This window comes from Notechis scutatus, chromosome 2 (assembly GCF_049901735.1).
Source record: "Notechis scutatus isolate UNSWTSFEM ecotype Mainland chromosome 2, rNotScu1.2, whole genome shotgun sequence".
In the NCBI taxonomy this organism is placed as follows: Eukaryota; Metazoa; Chordata; class Lepidosauria; order Squamata; family Elapidae; genus Notechis; species Notechis scutatus.
Genome location: NC_142010.1, coordinates 89,867,373 through 89,891,011, shown reverse-complemented (window position 1 = coordinate 89,891,011; position 23,639 = coordinate 89,867,373). Strand labels below are relative to the sequence as shown.

The window sequence follows — 23,639 nt, the reverse complement described above, 5'->3', positions numbered from 1 at the left end:
CAGAAAGAGGAAATAATGCTATATTGATAGATTCACTTTTTGGTTCATCAGTTCATAATGTTATTGTAGAATTTTAAAGTGCTTTAGAGTTGATTCTGACTTTCTGTAGAGCATAACAAGTCTGCCTGTTGCTTTTTCTCTTTTCTCATCAAAACATTGTATCTTCTGGTTTATGAGTCACCACAGGGCAAAGAACTGTAACCTAAAGTAGTACAATGCTGCTTTCTATTCCAAGGACCTATTAGCTAATAAAGAATGGCACCCTGATGGGAAGAAACATCCTGATGTTAAAGAGCAAGGATCTTCAGCTCTCGGGACGGGAGTAGAAGAGCCCCAGTTTCATTTACTAGCAGCTATGAAAAACCAGACCTGTTTCATGGGATGGGTGGAGTGGCATTAGATAATCCAGCCTTATACGGCAACCTGTGAGTCCACAGGGTGGAGGAAAAGGAGTGTGTAGCACGTTGTTGGTAGAATAAAGATGTACAGCCAACTCATGCCTCCTGTTTACACCACAGGCTATGAAATTGTACTACCTATGAATTCATGTTAGAATATGCCTAAAAATGGTGTGCTATCACTCTTGCTCATTTTGCCATGTAAATATTTTTCTTGATAAGAGTATGATTATTATTTTCTTTACCATGTTTTTCATATTAGCTAGTTTCTTTGTTGACTAGTTGCAAAACCTAAAAGAATCCAGTGCAGTTTTTTTTTTTTTTTTGCTCTTATACCTTTAAAGGGGGTGGGGGTTAATTGCATAAGCATTTCAAGCATTTCTAGTCATTGCTGATCCTTCCAGGGATTTTGAAGTTTCAAATTAGACATCAAACATTGGTTGCTGATGGTTTGAAGCACAACAGAATCTGAACTTTGCTTTCTTTTAGGTTCCAGGGAACTTTCATGTATCAACACATAGTGCCACTGCACAGCCTCAGAATCCTGATATGACCCATGTCATCCACAAACTCTCCTTTGGTGACAAGCTGAAGGTGAGTTCTGAGATCTACAGCTCTGAAGAAGATTGTGCATCTTGTTAAATGGTTGTGTGTAGCAAAATGCTAGGCATTTCTATTCAATCTGATACACTAGTTTATTTCTGTTGCGACAGGTGAATGCACCAGAAAAAATGCCTATGTATGATCAATTTCTTTCCAGCTATAGGAAGGGTGCTTACCAACTCATGCATACTACATAGATGGAAATCCATTTGTTTGTAAATGGCAAGGAGTTGCCAACTTGTGCAATGCAGCCAGCAAGAATGAGCTCATCTGTGCATGTCTCCTTTGTCTGCTAGAAACAACTGCTAGGAATATCTGATGCAATTATGTGATCTATGTTTACAATTGAAAAGAAAGATTGCATGGAAATGAAAGCTAAACAAATTAGTTCAATGAGAAAAACATAATTTTATGTAACAGGATGCTTTCTGAATGTTATTTTGCAACCTGTTAAAAATAGGCCTTGCTAATATTAAGTCAGGTTTATTCTTTCAACTATAAAAGCTCCAATTTGGAATTATTTACTTGGTTATTGATTCCTATTCTTCTTGTCCCTCAGAAATTGCTTATTTATGAGAATTCTTTGCTTAATTGCATTGGCCAGTGGTGGCTCGCCATAGTTTCTTGTATCTTCTGGTTGTGTGTGTGTGTGTGAACAGTATATTTAGACAGCTACTGTGTTTTATCTCATACATAGTTTCAAAAATAGTTTTGAATAGTTTGCGTTTTTTGCTATGACGAACAGTAGATTTGGGGGGTTATTAATGCTTTATAACTCAATGAATGATGAGTATCCTACAAGATAAAAAGGGTGTTTAGTATTTTTTTTAATTTGGTATTCACTTATATCTAACTATAGTACAACACATATCTTCACTTGTGCTCTATCTCAGCCTCACCCAAGCTAGCATCTTCCAAATCTGTTGGGAGTACAACTCCCAAAGTTTTGGGAGTTCCATTCCTAACATAGCTGGAGAATGATAGTAGGTTGGGAAACATTGCACAATCTGCAACACAAAGGTGCGGGATTGGGGATCTTAGTATCAGGATAAGTCCAGAAACAGAGGTAAATATGATAAAAATGCAGTAGTAAGGCTAAACTGTTAGGGATCATGGAGGTTTTCTACTCTACTCCACTGTCCAGGACAGGAATCTTCAGACCATCCCAAACAAATAGCTGTCTGATCTTTTTATGAAAGTATCCAGTGATTAAACATCCATAAGTTTAGGAGGCAGGCTGTTCCACTGCTTAGTGCCTCTCACAATCAGGAAATTTCTTCTTACTTCAAGTTTGGATATTTGTATATAATTCTTCCATCTTTTGTTTCTTATCTTGCTTTCAGGTGCTATAGAGCAGGGGTCCCCAACCACCGGGCCCCGGACCGGTATCGGTCCGTGGATCACTTTGTACCGGGCCGCAAAGAAATAAAAATAAAAAATAAAATAAAAATGGCAGCTTTCTTCGCCTTCGGTGAATGCTGCTGGGATCAGGGATCAAGAACACAAAGGAGAGAAGGGGAGGGAGGAAGCAACCGAAGCCTGTCCTGCTCTCCGGCTCAGCGGCTTTGGTTTCCTCCCGCCTCGTTCCTCTCTCAGTCGCTCTCTCGCTCCTCCACCAGCCCAGGAAGAAACTGCTTCCAAGAAACCGGCAGGGTGGCTTCCTGTCGGCGCAGCTCCTCCGAAGCGCCCATTCACCCACACCCAGCCGCCCGCGGTTCAGTCCAGTGCTCCATTCTGCCTGCCTGCCTGCCTGCCTGCCTGCCTGCCTGCCTGCCTGCCTGCCTTCATTTCTGGTTGCTTCGGAGCAGCTTTGGCTGAGAATAATAACTATTTGCCTCTTTTTCTCAGCCGAAGCTGCTCCGAAACAACCAGAAACGAAGGCAGGCAGGCAGGCAGAACGGAGCACTGGATTGAACCGCGGGCGGCTGTGTGGGGGTGAACGGGCGCTTCGGAGGAGCTGCGCCGACAGGAAGCCACCCTGCCGGCTTCTTTGAAGCAGTTTCTTCCTGGGCTGGTGGAGGAGCGAGAGAGCGACTGAGAGAGGAACGAGGCAGACACCTGAGGGATGAGGCTGAGGAAGGCAGGGCCGAGAGGCGGGGCTTCTCAACCATCCTGCAGGGACTTGTCCTGAGCCGCGGAGACAGCCGTGGGCCGCCACCGCCCAGCGCTCAGTTTTGAAGGCGCTCCTCAGCCAGGCGCAGTTCCTGAATCTGCAGCTGAAACCCTCCGTTTTAAATGTCCCAATAGAAGAGAATATCTGTCGCTCAGGGTTGCAATGAGGAGGCATTGGCGCTCCCTGAACTTGGTGGTTTGCTGGCAGACGTTTTATTACCCGACTAGGTAACAACATCAGATGTTACCTAGTCAGGTAATGAAACGTCTGCAAGCAAACCACCAAACTCGGACTCTTCCCCCCCCCCCCCTTGAAAAAGTGTTTCTGCGTGAAACTGGTCCCTGGTACAAAAAAGGTTGGGGACCACTGCTCTAGAGAATCAATCTTTGTGACATCCCCTCATTTATTGGAAAACTGCTATCATGTCTTTCCCTATTCTTCTTCTTCTTTACATGAAGCACACCCAATTCCTTTAGTTGCTCTTTGTAGTATTTAGTCTGCAAGTGTCTTACCACCTTTGTTGCTCTTCTCTGCATGTTTTCCAGTTCTTCAAGATCATTTCTGTATTGTGATGACAGAACTGGACACAGTATTGCAAGTACTACATTCTGACCAGTGCAACATAGATCAATATAAATAGAAGATAATATATGTTGCTCAGGGTTCAATGATGAAGACCTTGGAGCTGTCTTAATTGATTTATTGCTTGCAAATGTTCCATTACCTGACTAAGTAACAGTCATCATTGCTTGTGAGTGTGGAGCTTGCTCCATTTTTATACAGGAGCTTGCCCTGTCAGTGTTAGTGGGGTGGGTTTTTATCCTTGTAATTTCTTGATTACGGTATTTGTTTTCTTTTGTTTGTTGGTATCAATTTCTACTTGGCTGTCAGCGAGTATTGTACTGGTCTTTTCATTTCTTTCTTGGATTTTTATTGTCTCATTTGAATGGTGTGTACATATGGTTTAGCTCTATGTGTCTATTGATAGTAGATTTGTCTTAATACCAATCTTCCAGAAATTCCCTAGTGTTTTTTGATTTAGCGTGGTCTAGGATGCTCACAGTTTTCCAATAGAACTGTGGTTGAATCTGTCCGTGTGTTGCAAGGATTTTCATTGTGTCTTTTGATTGCTAGTTGGGGTTCTTGGAATGTTCTCAGGCTGTTAGGCTCAAAAAAAAAAGAAACTGTCTTTAGATAGGTATCCTAAAACTTGAATCTAAATTAATCTTCTCCCTGGTTTTATATTTCAGGCCGGATAATGAAAGTGTTTTGTCTTTGTAGTGTAATGGATTCGCTGAGCTCATTACTTGGCTTTAGCTCTGTTTTTTAAAAAATGCTGCTTCTCAATGAGCTGTTCCGATGACACATCTATGAATGAAGTTCTGTCAAAAACAGAGCTGTGGTCATGTTTCTGCATAATCTTTCAATAGATGTTGTGCCACTTGGTGCAGGGCAAATCTTTTATAGTGTTAATAATTTGAATGCCTCTTTAGAAAACCAGCTGCACCATCCTTTTATAAGTGTTACCCTTGTGTCAGTTGTTGCTTTTGTGTAAAGCACAAGACTTTCATTAATCAAAGTTGATATTTAAGGATTTTCATTTTTAAAAAAAATTATTTAAGTTTGGTGAAATTGATACTTCACTTATCTTTGTATGCTCAGAATTTAACTTTATAAAATTAGCTAATATATGCCAAGTATTGTAGATATGTTGAGATGCTTCGGTTGCTTTGAGATACTTTGTTTACAAGGCCTCTGGAAATTCAAAAAGATTGTTCCCAAGTAAGGATGAATGATGGCATCAATACAAAATGGTATAAAAATTGAAGAGGTTTCTTCCCTTTCACTTCCTATTCTTATTTGTTTAAGGATTATTTTATGGAACAGGATTATTTTGGGGAACAGAAAAACACATACTTAATGCAAAAATATATTTTGTGGTGTTTCTTTCATCAGGTCCAGAATATTCATGGAGCATTCAATGCACTGGAGGGAACAAACAAACTCAGTTCAAATCGTATGTATAATTTGTGGTGTTCTATTAATTTCGTATTAATATAATGTTCATGATTGGAGAAGCTTACAAAAACAATTGTATCATTGATGGTCTTAAGCAATGAAATAAATTTGGGATGAACAGACTTGATTTCCCAGGCTATAAAAGAGACACAAATCAATTATCTATAACCTCTTCCTTAGAGTGGTGATCTTCAGATACATTTGAATACAGTATATAATTCTCAGCTGGCCTAGTCACTGGCCATGCTGGGAATTATCCATAATTACATCTGAAGAGCACTAGGTTGGGAAAAATTGATCTCTTGATGTTTTATATTGTTAATGGCTTCTACAACCAGAGATTTGCTGTTTACTGTGGTTTCTTAGAGATGTATAATACCTGAAGAAGATATTATAAACTTGTCTCTAATACCAACTTCAAAAGACTTATTGGAATTGACCTTCATAGGTTAGTTGCAGTTCACAAAAGTTTATGCCTTTTAATAAAATTAGTTAATCAGAAAAGATGCTGTCAAGACTCCTTCTGATATTTTGCTGCCAGTCTTACACAGATCTCTCCTTGCAAAACCTCCATGTATGTACATGTGTGTTCGAAGGAAAGAAACAAAGATAAAAAGGAGCCAGGGCAAAGAGATGCTTTAAAAATCATGTATATCAGGAAATGAGTCTGGTCCTAGCCAACATCTCTTTCTGCTTGGCATTTCCTTCCTCTATATTTACCGTATTTATCGGCGTATAACACGCACAGGCGTATAACACGCATCTTCATTTTAAGAGGGAAATTTCAGGAAAAAAAATTAAATTTCTAAATAAAAACTTTGAAGCAAAATAAGGGTAGCTCAGAACTTTTTTTTTATTAATATTATTACCACTTATAAGGTAAATCAGTGGTCCCCAACCTTTTTGTACCAGGGACCGGTTTCAAGCAGAAAATTTTGCAAGGACCGGGGTGGGGGGAAGAGAAGAGAAGGAGGCTTCGCTCTCGCTGCTCCACCATCCAAGGAAGAAACTGCTTCAAAGAAGCGGGGGCTTTTCCTGTCGCCGCAGCTATTCCGAGCGCCGTTTCACCCCCACTCCCACCCCGCTGGCGCTTCAATCCACAGTGTCCCATTCTAGCCTGCCTGCCTGCCTGCCTTAGTTTCTGGTTGTTTGGGAGAAGCTTCGCTGAGAATAATAACTATTCGCCTCTTTTACTCAGCCGAAGCTGTTCCGATTCAACCATTAACGAAGGCAGGCAGGCAGGCAGAACGGAGCACTGCGGGCGGGCGGGCGGGCGGACGGGTGGGGTGGGGAGAAACGGGCGCTCAGGGAAGCTGCGGCGACAGGAAAGCCCCGCTTCTTTGAAGCAGTTTCTTCCTGTACTGGTGGAGGAGCGAGAGAGCGACTGAGAGAGCTGACCCAGAGAGAAGGACAGGCTTCGGTTGCTTCCTCCCTTCCCTTCTTTCATTTGTGTCCTTGATCCCCGATCCCAGCAGCATTCACCGAAGGCTTCTTAACATATATCGGCGTATAACACGCATACATCATTTGCCCCCTATTTTCAGGGGAAAAAGTGCGTGTTATACGCCGATAAATACGGTACTTATAGGAGGTAATAAATTAGACTACTTTAAGGTAATTGTAGTTTGGATCTATAGTAATTCCATTTATCTGTTACTGAAAGACTATTTCCCTGTCCTATAGAATTTCTATCTTTGCTATGAGATTATGTTTCAAAACCCCATGATATATCTATCCAGCTTCCTTTCAAACTGTCAGATGATTTCTTCAACTTTAAATATGATGATCCTTCATTGACAGTAATATGATCTATGACATAAATGTAATGCTTTTTTTTAAATTGAACTTCAAGTGGGTAAGACTGAACTTATGGAAAATTATATACTATTCCCAAATTCATTGGACAAGTTAAGTTGGTATTGAAACCTTTCTGATGTATATGATGATTGAGAGTAGCAAACCAGAATATTTTTCAACATGTAGTCAAATTAGATTTTCATGTTTTACTGGAAAAATTTCTGAGTGTGGTAAAGCATTTGGCAGTCTACAAAAAAAAAAAGGATTTGATATATTCTTATATACTGAAAAAAATTAGGACAATTAAGTGTGTATTATTTTCCATTAGAAATTAATACTTTGAAATTTATACAGAAGAGCCTCTCTGTGATTTTTGGTTTCTCAAAAAGGGGTATATTGTATTCTGTTTACACAGCCCTTGCTTCTCATGATTACATACTGAAGATTGTTCCTACTGTGTATGAAGACATGAGTGGCAAACAGCGGTACTCATACCAATATACTGTAGCCAATAAGGTAAAAGATATTACATCCCTTTCTTCAAAGGCTTGATTTAATACTATTTTCCAGTCTTGTGTCCCTTGTTGCTCTTTCAATGTGCATTTGTTTAAACAGTACACATAGCACCCTCTTCTGGAAGTCTAGAAAAAAGAAAATAAAAAATAAGGTTGAAGTACAATTAACCTGTATGAATTTCAGTGAAATCAAAACGATAGGAATGAAAACTTCCCAGTTTAGTCCAATAAAGTGTTCAGCTCAAAAGCATACTTAATCACATGGATGAAGTGCTTAGACATGAATATTTGAATATATATTTTCAACTCCATGGCAATGAAAGTATTATTTGCAGTTTAACATGGAAAAAGGATAGAGATATACCGTAAATACTTGATAAACTGACATAGGCTATAAATTGATAGACTAATCATTGCTTCCTGCTTTGTGAGTAACAGTCTTATATAGTTGAAGCATGGCTTAATTAATGGATTTGGATATAGATCCTTCCTATCAGTTAGGTATATTTCTGTCTATCCAGGGCACTTGCTTCCTTTTACAAAAACTAACGTTTAAAAATGGATGTAGTTCGCTTCAACCCAGCTAATCTCATATAAAAGAATGTACTTTTGCACAGATTTCCTATTACCTGATTTCATAATGCTATGTTCTGGAAATTTTTTAAAAGTATTATTCCTATTCCCTTCATTGTTTCTCAAGGTCTTTTAAATATGCAATTATTCACCAGTTTTGGAAAGTTTTGCCATTCTAGCCTTTTGAACTTCAGGAATTAAAATGCTACTTTAAAATTACAGGATCTCAAAATATTGATTTTCTTTCATAGCCCAGAAATTTGTAACTGCAACTTTACTGCATAAGAGGTACTAATTTTGTCATATCCATAATTGAGTTAGATCAAGATGTAGTCATATGTGGAGTAGGCTCTGTGAAATCAGAATCTTTAAAAATCATTACTAGTTTAAGTCCAAATGATTTTGAAGGGCCTGCTCTTTAAAGTTAACTTGGATTCCAATAAACATCTCAAAAATTATCAGTATCTTAGGGAAAGTGGAGTAGATGTATACAGAATTCTTAGGTGTCTGTTTTTATATAGATATATTCATTCTCTGCTATGCATCCTTTTTTAGGAATATGTAGCATACAGCCACACAGGACGCATTATTCCAGCCATTTGGTTTCGATATGATTTGAGCCCTATTACAGTGAAGTACACAGAAAGGCGACAGCCTTTGTACAGATTTATCACAACGGTAAGTTATTTTTCTTTTTTTGTAAATTTTATTTGAGTTTTCACAAAGAGAAAAAAAATACAAATAAAACATCTTTTTTGAAAGTAGCGTAATCCCAGGTTACATTTCTTCGTATAGACACAAATTCAGGTTCATACTCATTTTTATATTCTATTCCATATCTTATTACTATTTTACATTTTCTGCATAGCTTCTCCCCTCTTTTAATTTTCTCAATTTTATTTTAGTTATCTCATCTCAATTCAAATCATTGTATTTATATTTTTTGTCTGTCCTGTTTCAATTATCTATTATCTTTTCTCATTAAACAAAATTTCTCCTGTAGTTACTGATTAGAGTATGACACCTTTATATCTTTTAAGTTTATCCGTTTAACTCTTATTTAGGCTTCAATATATAACCTAAAATTATAACATTCAATATAATACATAACTTCCATTCGGATTCTGCTTGGTACATTCTTAAAATACACACTATATTCTTAAAAAAAGAAAAAATATAAATGTATGTAATTAAAACAACACATTCCATTCCAATTCAATTCTATCTTTAATATTAATATTCATTAAAGTCTTAACTTCTTTAACATTACTTTTCAATTAAATATCATACTTCTATGGGAACAATTATAAGCTTTCCATAATTAATGCCCCCGTTCACTTATATTTTATAAAACATTAACTAATTAAAATGTTCCCGTTCCTTCCTAATTCAATTTTCTCATTTATTTTATTTCACTTATTTTATTAACAAACATTTCACTAAATTACACTATTTTATCCCTCATTTTAATCATACATTGTTTCCAATTTTCTAAAGTTATTTCTATTACTAATATAACAATACAATCTTATGTACCTTTACAGAATCCCTTTTTCAGTTAGATTTTCACCCATTATCTCTAAATAGGTCCTGTTTCTCTATATCTTGCTCCGGTCCTTTGTAACTTCTTTTCCTTTCCTTCTTCCCTCTCTTCTTCTCTCTCCCTTTTTACCCCTTGTCTCTCTACCTCTATTTCTCTCTTCTGTATTCCCCTTTTCTGTTGCTTTCCAGTATTATACTTATTTTTTGAATTATTTTTCTTTTCTTTGGTTGTTTTTTTAAATCTTAAATTCTCCATTCTCTTTCCCCCCTTTCCTTTTTCTTCCCCACATAAAATTACTTGTTCATTAAAGATGGCTTCTTCTTTGTCCCAGTCTTCTTGTTTTGCAGACGTTTCTTGTTGTTTCTCATAGTTCCAAATCTCCATTTCTAAGAATTGAAAAACGAAGCCAAAAGAACCCTTCCCTTCTTGTGCATCTTCTTTGTACTTTTTAAGTTCCATTTTCAATTCATCCAGAAGTGGTGCCATTGTATAAATTTTTAAACAACCACCCGATTAATTTTAGTCATTCAAATGTAATAACCAAGAATCCAAAGATCACCAAATAATCCAAATACACGCAAGCTGTTTCTTTTTGCTCTTTTTTTTCACTTTCTCTTCCTGGGGTTACTGTTTAGTTGCCAAGTTTCAGTTAAAATGTATCTTTTAGAAGTCTTGTTGAAGTTTTACTGTAGATTCTTTTTAATTCCAGGCAGTCTCCTCCCTCTTCCAGATCCTGCCCTTATTCTTTTTCTCTCCCTTCCTGCTAATGAAAAAAAAAAATTAGTGTCCAGAAATCTTTATTATCCCTTTGGCATTTTGTTTTATTTTCAGCTTAATTGCCTATTGATGTCAAAGCGGATTTTTCTGATTTCTTATTTAAGTCTCTTAGTTGTCAGTATAGGGAAGGAGAGAGAAAGAAAAAAAAGCCAAACCTTTCCCTTTTCACTTTCCTTCGCTGCTTCCAACTCTTCTTTGGGAGCGATGTTATTTTTTTGTAAGTTTAAATTCCAGGGTACCTTAGTTGTTGCTTTTACAATTTAACCCGGTCAGCCAAAACTTTCACTTCCTATCTTCCTCCTGCACATTCTTTTCCGGTCGAGTTCTTCTTTGTGGTGGCCATTTCTGACCACTGCTGGCCAGCTGAAGAGGAGAGATGCGGCTCTCCTCAACCCTGCTGGCAGTCTCCCCTCTCTTCACCACCTCTATGGGGTGGCTTAGCCCCGAAACCAGCTGGCTCGGGGCACTCCAGCGGCGAACCCAGACCGAAACCGCGCACGATCGCGAATTTCTGTCTGTCGCCGAAGAGACTTCAAACCGGAAGCCCACAATGGTAAGTTATTGTCACCCTCTTGTCCTTGCTTATTCATAAGCTGAGTATATATGCTAGAGATTTAAGTAAAAAAAAGAGCTGTAAATGTTGAACTATTTTCTAGATGCATCCAGAAAACAGAAAATTGTTTGGATAGGAAAATTGGAAGATATTGGATGCTTTAGCCTAAAAGCTGAAACATTGAGTGTGTGTGTGGGATTTAAATTGTGTACACTTGACTTTAATGTAGCATTTAATATATCATTTTGTAAAAGATTCTCAAACTTGTACTGCCACAGATAATATTTCCAAACATCAATGCTAGTATGCAAAGATTTTATTTTCATCACACGCAATCCTGCCCTCACAACACAATGCTAGAATTCTAATATTACAGAATAAAAAAGAGGGTTTTTAAAGAGTTTGTTTTACAAATATTGTGCTTTCTTAACAACAGCCACAAAATGGTCATAATTTGAATGGTCATGTGACCAACTCAATGGTCATAAGACCATCATGACATATACCCATAATTGGCAGGCTGCATTATGGTTGTATATATTGTAGTGAAATGATCTTTTTCTTTATTATATTTCATTATACTAATACAGTAGAGAGAAAAGTAGTTTGTTTATTATGAAATCATGATTTTGTGGTGGCATCTGAAGGACCACATACTACACACTACTCAGATACAGTACAAAAAAGTAAATGTAAATTTGTGTTTTCAATCCTTCCTTTGTTGTAATTTGTGGGATCTTTGAATGCCGATTGGCTTTTTATTTTAGTGCTCTTTACCTGTCCCTTATCATAAGCCTTGTCATTTGCCCATTTGTCCTGGCTTCTAATCTGTTCTATATGATAATAGCGGCTTGCCTATTTTAGCATTCTTCCTTTTCTGAATCTGCTTCTTTGACACCAGGATCCAACTGAACTTCTCGCATCTTGGCTTGTTTTTGTCATGCTAATAAAGTATGAAGTCAACAAACAATCTTGTTCTAGTTTTAAGTCTAAAGTTCTTGATCAAAGGGACAATGCCTATTCTCCTATGTGCTTTAATGATATCAGCCTTTTCCCATTATTACTATAATTTTTTTCTTGTAAATACTATCCTTCCATTTCTGTTATGTTGAAATACCAGCCTCTTTGCTAGGACAAAATCTAGGGTAGGCTCATAGGGCAAATTATTTTCTCAGGCCTTTCAAACCTAGTAGAGTTACTTTGCAGCTCATCATCATTTTTGCTGTCCCAAGTCCCTACTGCATCATGATTGACCTGGATTTGAATTGGAGTAGTCATGATTGTGGAGAGGGCTATGGCCTTCTGGCCTGGGCAGAAATTATTCATTCTCTCAACATAAGAGGAACAGGGAATATTATTTACATTTTTTGTGACTCGTGTCTGCACACAGTTCAGAGTATCCTTTTTGTCTAATCATGTTTATTGACTTTCGTGTAATAGTGAGATAGTGACATTTTGTGTAATAAATGTCCTAGCTCCTTAATTGTTGAAGTGAAATGGTAGCTATCCAGTTGTTTCTACCCATTCAGAGAATTCTCTGTGTGTAGGCATCTTTCATTTTTTTTAAATAGACATGGAATTATATTTTTCCTATGTTTAGAAATGTGAAGTCATACTTCCCTGCTTTGATGCATCAAGTATTTCTCCTCTCCCATCTTGTGGTTTAAAATCTCTTGTGTCAGCTGATTTGTGTTGGTTGAACTCATTTTGCTGTTATATTCTCTAAAAAGTGCATCACTTTTGGTAGAAGGCAGGGTAAATGAACTAAGAGGAGTAGTTGGGGGAAAACATTTTACTTTGCAAAAAAAAGTAAATAGATCAGTTTCTTCCATTTCTTTCTGTGGTTTTTATTTTCCAGAATTTTAGCTGTGTTTTGAAAAATGCATTAACTTTTTTTTTTAAACGGAAACATATTTCTATCTCACTGAGCTCACTGGACACAAATATCTGAATGAAAATACACACAAAAATGAGCAATTCCTCCCCCACTGCTTCTGTTACTGCTATTGAAGTTCTATATACAGAGAGTCACAATCACAATTGAGCCCAGAATTTGAGTGAAACATTTGTTAAGTGAATTTCATCCAGTTTTTTATGACCTTTCTTGCCACAGTTGTTAAGTAAATCACTGCAGTTGTTAAGGTAGTAACATAGTTGTTAAGTGAACCTGGCTTCCCTATTGACTTTGCTTGTAAGAAGACTGCAAAAGGCGATCCCCTGATCCCATGACATGGCAACCGTCATAAACATGAGTCAATTGCCAAGCAGCTGAATTTTGATCACGTGACCATGGGGACGTTGCAAGTGTGAAAAATATTAATGGGTTACATTTGTCAGTGGAGTTGTACCTTTGAATGGTCACTAAACAAACTTTATTGTAAGTCAAGGACTACTTGTAATCTTATTCTTAGTTCCTTCACAATTGAATAATTATTCTTTTAGGTAGCAGTCTTAGTATTACATATCCTGTGTACAAGAACGATAATGTTTTCATCAAATTTAATATGTAGCCCAAATAGATAAAGCATCTTCCTAACTTAGTATCCTGATGGATACCATTAGCATAATACCCATCCAGTTAATGGGATGGAGACTAACATATCTGGAGGGCATCCGGTTGGAAGAAGGCTGCTATAATATCTATCCAGAAGTAAATTACATTGGAGCCACTGACAGCAAGTGTGCATAGGATTACACAGTCTTGCATCACAGGAATCCTATGCCCCTATACCCAGAGTGAGGCACACTTGAGTTTAGTCCGCTATATTCCTAAAATAGTGATTAAAGAATGCTACTCAAATAATCTGAACAACACTAGACAGCTGTAACTTGAAGCAGCCACAGTGGCAGGAGGAAAGGAAAGGAGGAAAGCAGAATGGGCCGCAAATATCACCCCAGTATAGTTTTCTGCATAAATGGGGCAATTAGTGGGGAAGATTCTTAATGCTATATTGTCCAATAGTGGACACTAAAATGACATGATCCCAACCTAATGTGGTTCTAACGTAATCAGGAAGAACAAGATAAAAGGTAGAAAAGGGATTGAGAAGCACCCATTGGTGAATTTTTTAAGGGGAATGTTTACTACGATCTGAAGAACTCAGAAAAAAACACTACAACACTAAGGTGTTTTATACCGTATTTAACAAAAGGTTTGAATCTTTATTCATCTCATTATTAAACTTACATTAACTGCATCTGGCATGTTTCACTAAACCAGAGGTCTTCAAACTTGGCAACTTTAAGACTTGTGGACTTCAACTCCAGAATTCTCCAGCCAGCTCTGGGAGTTGAAGTCCACAAGTCTTAAAGTTGCCAAGTTTGGGGACTCCTGCACTAAACACTAAACACTTAATAAAAACCAAGCAGCTGTATGCCAGAGGTCTTTCTGAGACTTGTGGAGGGGAGAGCAGGGAAGGCGAACAGTACTTAAAGTTTCCTTCTTCTTTATCCATTTCAGATTTGTGCCATCATTGGTGGAACATTTACTGTGGCTGGGATTCTTGACTCCTGCATTTTTACAGCCTCTGAAGCCTGGAAAAAGATCCAACTAGGAAAGATGCAGTAACAAAGCAATCTCCAGCCTACTCTTGTGAGAAGAAGTATAGAAGAAAGAGCCCACAGCTGTTGATTTTTCTTCGTATCATTTCAGTTCACACAAGCTGCTGGAAACATAAGGGTGCAGAAACAAATAAACCTCCCAAACAATCAATTATAGTCTTTGAAAATTAGCATCATATGCAAGGGGATGTGGTTTTATATGTACTATTCTCATTCAATGTTTTGGAGGATATATTGTCATTTTATGTTTTACAATTAGATCTGATAGATCTCATTGGTATTATTATGTTTCAAAATCTCAAAAGGCGACTTCAGGGCAAGTTTTTAGTTCTGTAACTTAGATTTTATCCAAGAATTATAGAACTGAACAATCATACAGTACAAGTAGTCTTTGACTTACAGCCAGTTGTTTGGCAACTGCTTGAAGTTACAACAGACCTACCCTGGAACTACTTATGACCCATATTCAAAGTTCCAGTGATAGGGTCCCCCCTGCAAACACGTGACTAAACTTCGGGCGCTTGGTGGCATGGCCGCATTTGCAGCATCCACTGTCACATGACTGCATTTATGATGATTTGTCCAAAACCTGGAAGTTACTTTCAATTTTTGGCAAAACCATATTGGGGGTGAACCATTGGTTTGCTTAATGACCATGGTGTTGTCTTATTGACCACAATGGCCGCTTTATGACCAAATCATTTGTTTTACGACTCATGATTTATGATCGTGATGACCAGGCTCCATTATGATTGTAACTCAAGGACTAGCTGCACTGTTTTTACTGAACAATAACATTGATTTCAATAACATTTTGTTGTTTTTTAAAAAAACTAGTCCAGATATTCAGAACAGTCTATTGACCTTTATACATTATGTATTTTCCAGATGAATAGACACCAAGAACCTATGATCTTGTTATCTTTCGAGCAGCTAAGAAACTCATCCTGGGAGACCATTTAAAAGGTTTAATCTTCCCAGGATTTGATTCTCTAGCACAGTTAGCCAAAAGATGACAGTAATTCTTTTATCCTTCTGGAAGGTTAAAATATTTTTAGTTATTTCCAACAACATTTTATCATTGAAGTGGCCTAAAAAATAGAAACAATTAGAAAAAAATGAAGGAGTATAATTAAGTCTCACTTGTAAATAAGGCAGATTATCATATTTTTCAGTGTATAAGATGCACTCTCCTCCCCCCAAAAAAAGTGGGTGGAAATGTCTGCATGTCTTATACAGCAAATGTTGTCAAAGCCCCGCCCACCCGCTGGCCTCTACCCTTCGGCCTCTGCCTCCCAGCAATTTGCCTGCTTGCAGCAAACAGCTTGGTCAGCTTCAGCACAGCCTGATTTAGCATGAGCAGCTGATTGTCGGTTGGATCTGCCTCTTGGAATACTGACAATCAGCTGTTCCAGTCTTCAGGAATCGCCATTGCCATATCCACGCCCCCCATTTTCAGCCTCCACATGCCCTGTTTTCAGTGTCCGTGGGTCCTGTTTTCAGCTTCCGCATGCCTCATGGCATGTGAGGAGGCTGAAAATGGGGCATGCAGAGGCCAAAAATAGGGCGCACAGAGACGGCAGTAGGCGGTTGTGATCCCTGCAGACTGGAACAGCTGATTGTTGGTATTCCACAAGGCAGATCCAACCGCCAATCAGCTGCTCATGCTGAAGCTGACCTGGCTGTTTGCTGCAAGGAGGCAAATTGCTGGGAGGCAGAGGCAGATTTTTTCCCCCCTTGTTTTCCTCCCCAAAAGTTAGGTGCGTCTTATAGTTCAGAGCGTCTTATAGTCTGAAAAATACGGTATATGTTTTTGTACTTGTGAGACTTCTCTCTTACTTTTTAAATGATATAGATTGTTCAGCTGTCCAGGTCAAAAAATTTAATTTAAAGGAAAAGCAATGAAGACAATATTTGGTCAATACTCCAATTGGGTAGAAGAGTATCATTTTAAAAAAGAGGTGTGTCTTCAATAAATATTGGAAATGCAGTAAGTTGTCTTTATCTTTGGAAGTCAAGACATTGGACAATAACCTGCTCATGTTTAAAATGTTAATTTCCAAGCATTTGTGAAACTAGCAGCCTTAAAGGCAAGCACCTACTTTGATGATTCTTAAGAGTTAGATACTACACTGTATAAAAGGAAACATATTTTGTGTGTGAACATTTTCTTTTGTATCTGTTCTGAGTATAAAATAATTGTTTATTCCATTCTGCAGGTGAATGTGAGGACAAAGTGATAAGGCAAATATCATGCAAATTAATACTTTTTTATATGGTGTTGGCATTGATTTATAGGGGCTTTCAATAGAACCCACAAATTTTCATAACTACAACTCTTTTGATATACAGTATGACTCATAATTTGGGAATGCTTTGTACATTTTATATCACCTAAGATGGATACAAATGATGTGTTCTTTAGTTTCTCTGTACCTTTAAAAAGAAACAGTAAGATTACTGATATTACAATTTGCAAACAGTCATTATTTGCTGTCAGAATACCATGTGGTCTTTTAAGGGTGACCTTTTAAAATTTGAAAGTGTCAAATCAATATGCTGTTATTAAACTGCTTTGGGCCAAAAAACCTTTATCTATTGTTCTATGGTTCTTTGGGGGGAAGTAAATCCTAATTGGTTAGTCAGACAAACTTGTAGAAATGCATGCTCCTCCAGTTTGCCCGACATGTCTATTTTTACTTTGTTGCAGGTATAGAAAAGATAGTTTTCTTATCTTGAAATTTTAACTTTAGATTTTTTCCCCATCCTTTTCATTTCTTGAATTTTCTATAAAATGTTTAGAATTTGGTCTGTTGCAGCAGTGTTGTTTTGCTTCAGATCTTGTTTTTTATCATTAAGAAAAAATATACATGCAAGATAAACACCTAATATTAAGAAGACCAACTGAAATCTCTTTTTTTGCTAAATTTCAAGAAAGCTTTATCTTATTTTTGCACTCATGCAGTAGTGTGATTTAGTCTCTAATAGTCAACATGTCTATTAGAGCAGCAGTGAGTTTTAGATTTCCCTATATTGGGAGAACATGTATTTCAATGCTAATTCTGCAAGAAAATATTAGTTCTGCGTTGTGGCGTTTTTAAGTACCACTGTTAAAATAAGTTAATTTGCTCAAGGTATGATGCCATTACGTTAGTCGGGGAAACTATCAATGAACATTCGTAATCTCATGTGGTAAAGTCTCTGTCAATCATCTCCGTTTTCATTCGTTGTTGGTTAAAATCTGTATGAAAATGCAGGTGAGCTGTTCCTAGGAATTTGGCAAGAGCTCATGCCAAGTCTGTATTATAGTAATCATATATTATTTGTACAGTCAATCCACGCTTGCCTCCTTGGATCCGGTTGAGACTTTTCTCGCTCCCAAACTGAAAAGTGCGCCTAATGAATACGATCCAATTCAAACGCACGGAATCTCTTTAAAACGCCTCGCAATTTGAGAGGGACCCTTCACATTTGTGAAAGAAAGAGAAACGTTGTAGTCTTCTCCATTTCGTCACCACGAACCCCGCCGCCGCCACCGCGCGGGAACACCCTCCAATGAGAACTTTTCCTGAAAGCTTTTGAGTCCTAAATATGGGGAACGTTGAAAGGAGGAGGACAGTCACAAGAAATGGGCGAGCGGAAGAATGGAATGGGTGAAAGTTGAATGAATTAATAATAATAAGTAGGATGCGGCTTTTGCAAATAGAAAGTATGAACGGGTGAATAGGAGGATATGAGCCTGAATAGGGAAAGGGGGAGGCGGGGGGGGGAGGACTGCATTGATAACAGGAATTGAGACGCCCAGCACCACTTGCTATTACATCGCATTGGACGCCAGGTGGCGCCGATCCACACATCTTTCTGCTCAAAACGTTCTCAGAGATGGGGCAATTCTCGCGAGACTTCGAGGGGACCTCACGAAGAACCGGCGGAAGCAGGAGCAAGCTCTTTCCGGGCGGCCATAGCCGATCAAGCGGCAGGTAAAGATTCGATGGAAGGGGTGGGTTTTTGTAATCCGTTGTCATCCGTTCGTTGGCGGTACATTCTCCGTTGTGATTTGTGAAGAAGTGCACAAAGCGGATAGTCTTTTGTTGCCGCTCCTGTATTTGAAGCAGTAGAAACTTCAGAACGTCATTTCTACGGCAGCCCTTCTGTCCGCCGATCTCTTCCCTCCTTGGGGGCCTACTAATATCTGATGGGCCCGGTAAAATGTGTTCCCTGGTGCAGGTTGCCAGGGCATGTTGTCTTTCAAGCTGCTGCTAGGGTCTTATTTGAATGACAGCGTATATCTTCGTCGTGTATATGCATACATTCGAACCGAGACTGATGTTTCTCTGTCGCGTGTGTGGATATGTGCATAATGGTTAACTTTTGAGAGCTGAATGCAACGAAATTGCATTTTAATGTATGCTGATCGGTGTGCGTTTAAAGTGACAAAGTTTTATGTTATTCAGTGTAGACGTAAAGGCTGTTTGTTGTTCAGCCTCAGCAAGACGAGAGTTTAGAACAGTAACTTCGACTCGTTCTGAGGTGCCTTGGTGTTTTTCATTTCAATACTTATCCCCCCCCCTTCCAAGTTGATACTGGGAAAATGAGCTATTTTTCAATATTCCTCTGCTAGTCGCCCTAATGAAAGTGTTAAAACTATTTGAGAATCGTTAAGACTGCTGCAATATTTAATATGTTTAATGTTTAATATCTTAACACAGAGGTCTCCAAACTTGGCAACTTCTCCAGCCAGCTATTCTGGGAGTTGAAGTCCACGAGTGTTAAAGTTGCCAAGTTTGGGAACCCCTGTCTTAACAAAAAGCTTACAAAGAAGTAAGGTATTGTGAACATAGTGAAACCTATGAATACTTCTCTTTAGGATTTTTTTGTCAGTTATATATAGGTTGTTTTCAGGTAACTCTGAACTTTTTACTTTAAGAGACATAACTGCAAATATAATATGAAGGTTAATTATAGTATGTAGAATAATAGTCTAGCAAAGACAATAAGGTCTTTCATGATTTTATTGGTTACCTTAATAGTTAGAAATACTACACTGAAGATTCATAAACTTCAGACTTATATAGAGGGCACATTGTAGGACATCTTTAGAGCAGGAAAAAAAATACAATTTTTGTATGTTCTATAAACTGGCATTCTGTTGTCATGTCCCCACCCTTATGTCCAAAATGCAAATATAGCTTCAGGTTCCCATAGATACAGGTGATACATATTCTGACAATAATATACTCTTGGCTTAAAAATACTACAGTTATATCTGCCCAAACTCCAGTTGGTCTTTTGTTTGTTTACTTGATTTTTATAGCCCTTCATCTCAAATGACTCTGGGCTGCGTACATCCTAAAATGTAGAAACAAAATCAGTTAAAATAAAATATATATATATGGTTGCCAATTAGAACTATTGCCATGTATGTTTATACGCCAAGAAACACACTTGAAGCCCAGGCACACAACTTTCATGGTCTTACAAAAGGCCAACATGATTGCAGTCATCTTGATTTCTAAAGGGAAAATGTTCAGAAGGCGGGAATTATGGCCAAGAAGACACTTGTCCTGGTTCACACCAGCTGACATTTTTTGGTGGGTGTGGCCTGTAACATGTCCAGCCTGCTGGACCAAATTGGATGGGTAGAAACAACTGGGAGAAGACAGTCCTAAACTATGAAGGTCTTTAATAATGAAAACCACCAGCACCTTGAATTGCACCTGGAAGCAAACTGGCAGTTGTAATCTTAATATATTTCTCAATGAGTACTTAATTGCATAATGTGTGTTTTCTCCAGTCAAAATGAAGTTCAATCCATTTGTGACTTCGGATCGCAGCAAAAATCGCAAACGGCACTTCAATGCTCCATCTCACATTCGGAGGAAGATTATGTCTTCACCCCTGTCCAAAGAATTGAGACAGAAGTACAATGTTCGCTCTATGCCCATCCGAAAGGATGATGAAGTACAAGTACGTGAAACACTCCCTTTCTTCTATGAATAATAATAGAAACTGTAAGCAATTAAAATAATACAATACAAAGGGGGGTGGAATAACCAAAGCACTACATAACAAGTCCATAAATCATATAAATTGAGCTTCCCTATGACTTGTGGAAGGCCCAGGTTTTAACAGCCTTCTATAAGGCTAAGGTGATTTGGGTTATCTGAATGTTGCATAGGGCAGGTACTGCAGCAGAGAAAACAAATTCATTTATAGTAGTAAGCTCATAGTGAATTAAAATCTTCCTTCCCAGGTTTTTTGTTGCTTGGGTTAACTTGCTATTTATGTTAAGACTGCCAACCCTTGTGTCTTTGTTTATATCTGCTCTTTCTTCCACTCCATTCCCAGCTTCCACAATCTCTGATCCACAACTGTTTTAATGAACAGTAAACAGGTGATAACATTTGCTCCATCTAAAGCATACAGTATTCTTGCCTTCAAGCCTGCAGTGCTTCACAATTACAACTAGTCTGGTTACTATGAGTGTATGAAATGTTAGAATGCTAGGAACATTCATAAATCATTCTTGCACTTCCTGCTGTTAAAATTCTCAATTTTAAGTATATTAAAATTAATATTTTAAAGAATAACTGATGTTTATTTCTAGGTTGTTCGGGGCCATTATAAAGGACAACAGATTGGCAAGGTAGTCCAGGTATATAGAAAGAAGTATGTTATTTACATTGAGCGTGTACAGCGTGAGAAAGCTAATGGCACAACTGTACATGTGGGCATTCACCCTAGTAAGGTGAGTTTTATTCAGATGATTACTTACACATATATTTTATAATATTTATTATTACTAATTTCAAAAATGAATGCATTGAAATAGAAAGTTGTACAAAGGCATAATAAACCATAATACGGGCTTGTTTAATGTATTAAACCAGATAAAATTTGGGACAAAAAATAATTTTAGATGTTGCATAAACATTGACTGAGGCAAAGAGTAGGTAAAAGAAAGATAAAGTTGGTTTGTACCATGATTTAATTTCTAGATATTATTTTGATCTAAGAAATGGCTTATAAAATATAACTTTTTAAATTTACAATTTCTGTATTTAAAAAGCATATTTCAGGCAATGGAATTTTTGTTAATGGGAAATATTAGTTATCTCTTCAGCTTTCTTTTTTTATGTTAAATATGTTTTGAAGGACATGCTAATGTGTTTTCTTGACTTAATTTATCAGCAACGTATTCCTAGAAAATGTAGTTAGTAAAAATCAGATAAGATAAGAATGTATCCCAAGCAGCAAACAGTTTCTATTAGAGGAAGAAACTGACTAATATATTCTATCTCTGAAAAATGCTTGCGTGGTTGAGAAAACCCAGCAAGAATACATTTTTTGGTTAATTTATTTTTGTTTACAGAAATTATAATGCTACAATTGCACTGACACATTTTTAACCAAATCATTGTATTCCTAGAATTTTCTGCATGTCTAAACTAATGCCATCTACCCTGTTTCTCCAACAATATGGCCTCCCCCAATAGGAAGTCCCAGCATGTTTTATAGGCATGAAATGAAATTAAGCCCCTCCCCCCAATTAAGGCCTATATTAAAACATGCTAAATGGGGGGGAATGGTGGGGGGGCTTGCCGTTAGGAAGTACTTTTATTGCACACCCGGATATGGTGCTGCCTGCATTGACCCCGATACGGAGTGCCCCACCAACGCCGAGGTCAACATCCAAGCCATCGCCGCCCGCCCGCCCGAAAATGCAAGGGGGGGGAATTAAGACACCCACCCCCACCCCGAAAAGACGGCCTAGCCATTTTTTCGGGGCTCAAAAAAAAATAAGACCCGGCCTTATTATATGAGAAACACGGTATTTCAAATCCCATGATAAGAAACTGAATACATAATTCAAATAACGGAGAGAGTAACAATAGGTTTATAATGTCACTATTTTGGGTGTTTTGCAATAAAATAGGAAGAGTAAAAACAATAAATTTCTTAGTATTCAGAGAACTGTGCATGCCAACATTTTAAGAACTGCTATATTCTAAAAATGTTAGCATTGTTTAAAATAGTTACTAGTTTTTAAGTGAACTGTCAGTTTACATGGTACATGTCATTCTTTTTTTTACTTCTTGGAATCATACTTTATAATAGAGATTTGAAATAAATCTCTTATATGGACCTCAGATGTTGAAAATAATCATTTCCTATATTCCTTTAGAAATTCATAATTGAGAAATTTGTTAGTTTCAGACTATAACATGCTAAAGATTATCCCAAGAGAATATTGTGTTTGTGTCTTTTATATGACTTTGTTTAAATTCATTATTTCCATGTTTTGTTCCTTGACTAAATATTGATCCACTTCTGCATTTCACTTAATTTAGTTTTCCATCAAGTGCATTCTTTTCAGTTAGAAACTTGGCCAGGTGTGCTTTCTCGGCAGTGGGAGAAGATGGTATAGATTGATACGGGTGGCATGATAGGTGGTGGCAGCAAAGGGCAGGGCAATCAAAAGGGCAGAGATGGAGGGGACAAAGGCAGGCATCATGAAAGACTAGCAAGCGCCTTAACAAAATACACTACCTAACACCTACCATGCCAGGAGTTGGAGATAGTAAAAGTCAGTGAAAGCAGTTGAGTGCAGGATGGCCAAAAGGGAAGATGGTGGGAGGGTAGTTGAGGGAGCAGCAGGGCAGGGCGGAAGAGAAGTCTTTGCCTAATGACTGCAACTGGGGTAACCAGAACTGCTGTTGCTAAGCAATGTGGTGATGTTTTACCTAACAATTGCTTTGCTTAACAGAGGAAATTCTGGGTAGTTTTAGGGTAGTTAAGCTAAAAAGAGAGCCACAAACTATCTCCCAGACAAGCTGTAATGCAAGACATAACTGCAACGTTTTTAAAAATGAGCAACAAATCTTTAAATATATTTATTCTATAAATAACTTATGTAGTGAATCATTCATACTGAGATGCCTTGGAAGATTTAAGGAAAAATAAAGTATTTGCTTTGGCTTTATAGGTGGTGATCACAAGATTAAAGCTGGACAAAGATCGCAAAAAGATCTTGGAACGCAAAGCGAAGTCTCGCCAGGTTGGAAAAGAGAAAGGAAAATACAAGGAAGAGACAATTGAGAAGATGCAAGAATAAAATGGACTTTTTTATCAGATCCATTAAAATTTCAGTAAATTGTATTGTATCAGTGTTCTTATTTTTACAACT

At 37.7% G+C, this 23,639-nt stretch overlaps 2 protein-coding genes across 4 annotated transcripts in view; both read left to right on the top strand.

The window, feature by feature from the left end:
- The window catches only part of ERGIC1 (endoplasmic reticulum-golgi intermediate compartment 1), a 92,345-nt gene extending 75,305 nt beyond the window's left edge, over positions 1-17,040 (top strand). For both annotated transcript variants that reach the window (XM_026688201.2, XM_026688184.2), the window contains exons 6-10: positions 888-992; positions 5,071-5,131; positions 7,346-7,446; positions 8,574-8,696; positions 14,352-17,040. In XM_026688201.2, coding sequence (XP_026543986.1) covers positions 888-992; positions 5,071-5,131; positions 7,346-7,446; positions 8,574-8,696; positions 14,352-14,459 — 498 coding nt within the window. In that variant the 3' untranslated portion in view covers positions 14,460-17,040. The remainder of the gene's footprint in view (positions 1-887; positions 993-5,070; positions 5,132-7,345; positions 7,447-8,573; positions 8,697-14,351) is intronic.
- A 1,359-nt stretch (positions 17,041-18,399) lies between these two features.
- RPL26L1 (ribosomal protein L26 like 1) lies at positions 18,400-23,609 on the top strand. 2 transcript variants are annotated; one of them, XM_087955437.1, is made up of 4 exons: positions 18,400-18,428; positions 20,247-20,419; positions 21,060-21,200; positions 23,439-23,609. In XM_087955437.1, exons 2-4 carry the CDS (start codon positions 20,252-20,254, stop codon positions 23,565-23,567), a joined length of 438 nt encoding a protein of 145 aa, XP_087811563.1. In that variant the 5' UTR covers positions 18,400-18,428; positions 20,247-20,251; the 3' UTR covers positions 23,568-23,609. The 2 variants fall into 2 exon arrangements, with proteins under 2 accessions (XP_087811563.1, XP_026544000.1); XM_026688215.2 differs by having other exon boundaries at positions 18,400-18,432.
- The last annotated feature ends 30 nt before the right edge of the window (positions 23,610-23,639 follow it).

What these genes read in the sequence shown, in the direction of transcription:
- RPL26L1 (XM_087955437.1), top strand. Translation starts at nt 20,252, where the DNA reads ATGAAGTTCAATCCATTTGTGACTTCGGATCGCAGCAAAAATCGCAAA. An exon ending in GAAAGGATGATGAAGTACAA is followed by an intron (nt 20,420 to 21,059) that starts GTACGTGAAACA and finishes GTTTATTTCTAG; the next exon opens with GTTGTTCGGGGCCATTATAA. An exon ending in TGGGCATTCACCCTAGTAAG is followed by an intron (nt 21,201 to 23,438) that starts GTGAGTTTTATT and finishes TTGGCTTTATAG; the next exon opens with GTGGTGATCACAAGATTAAA.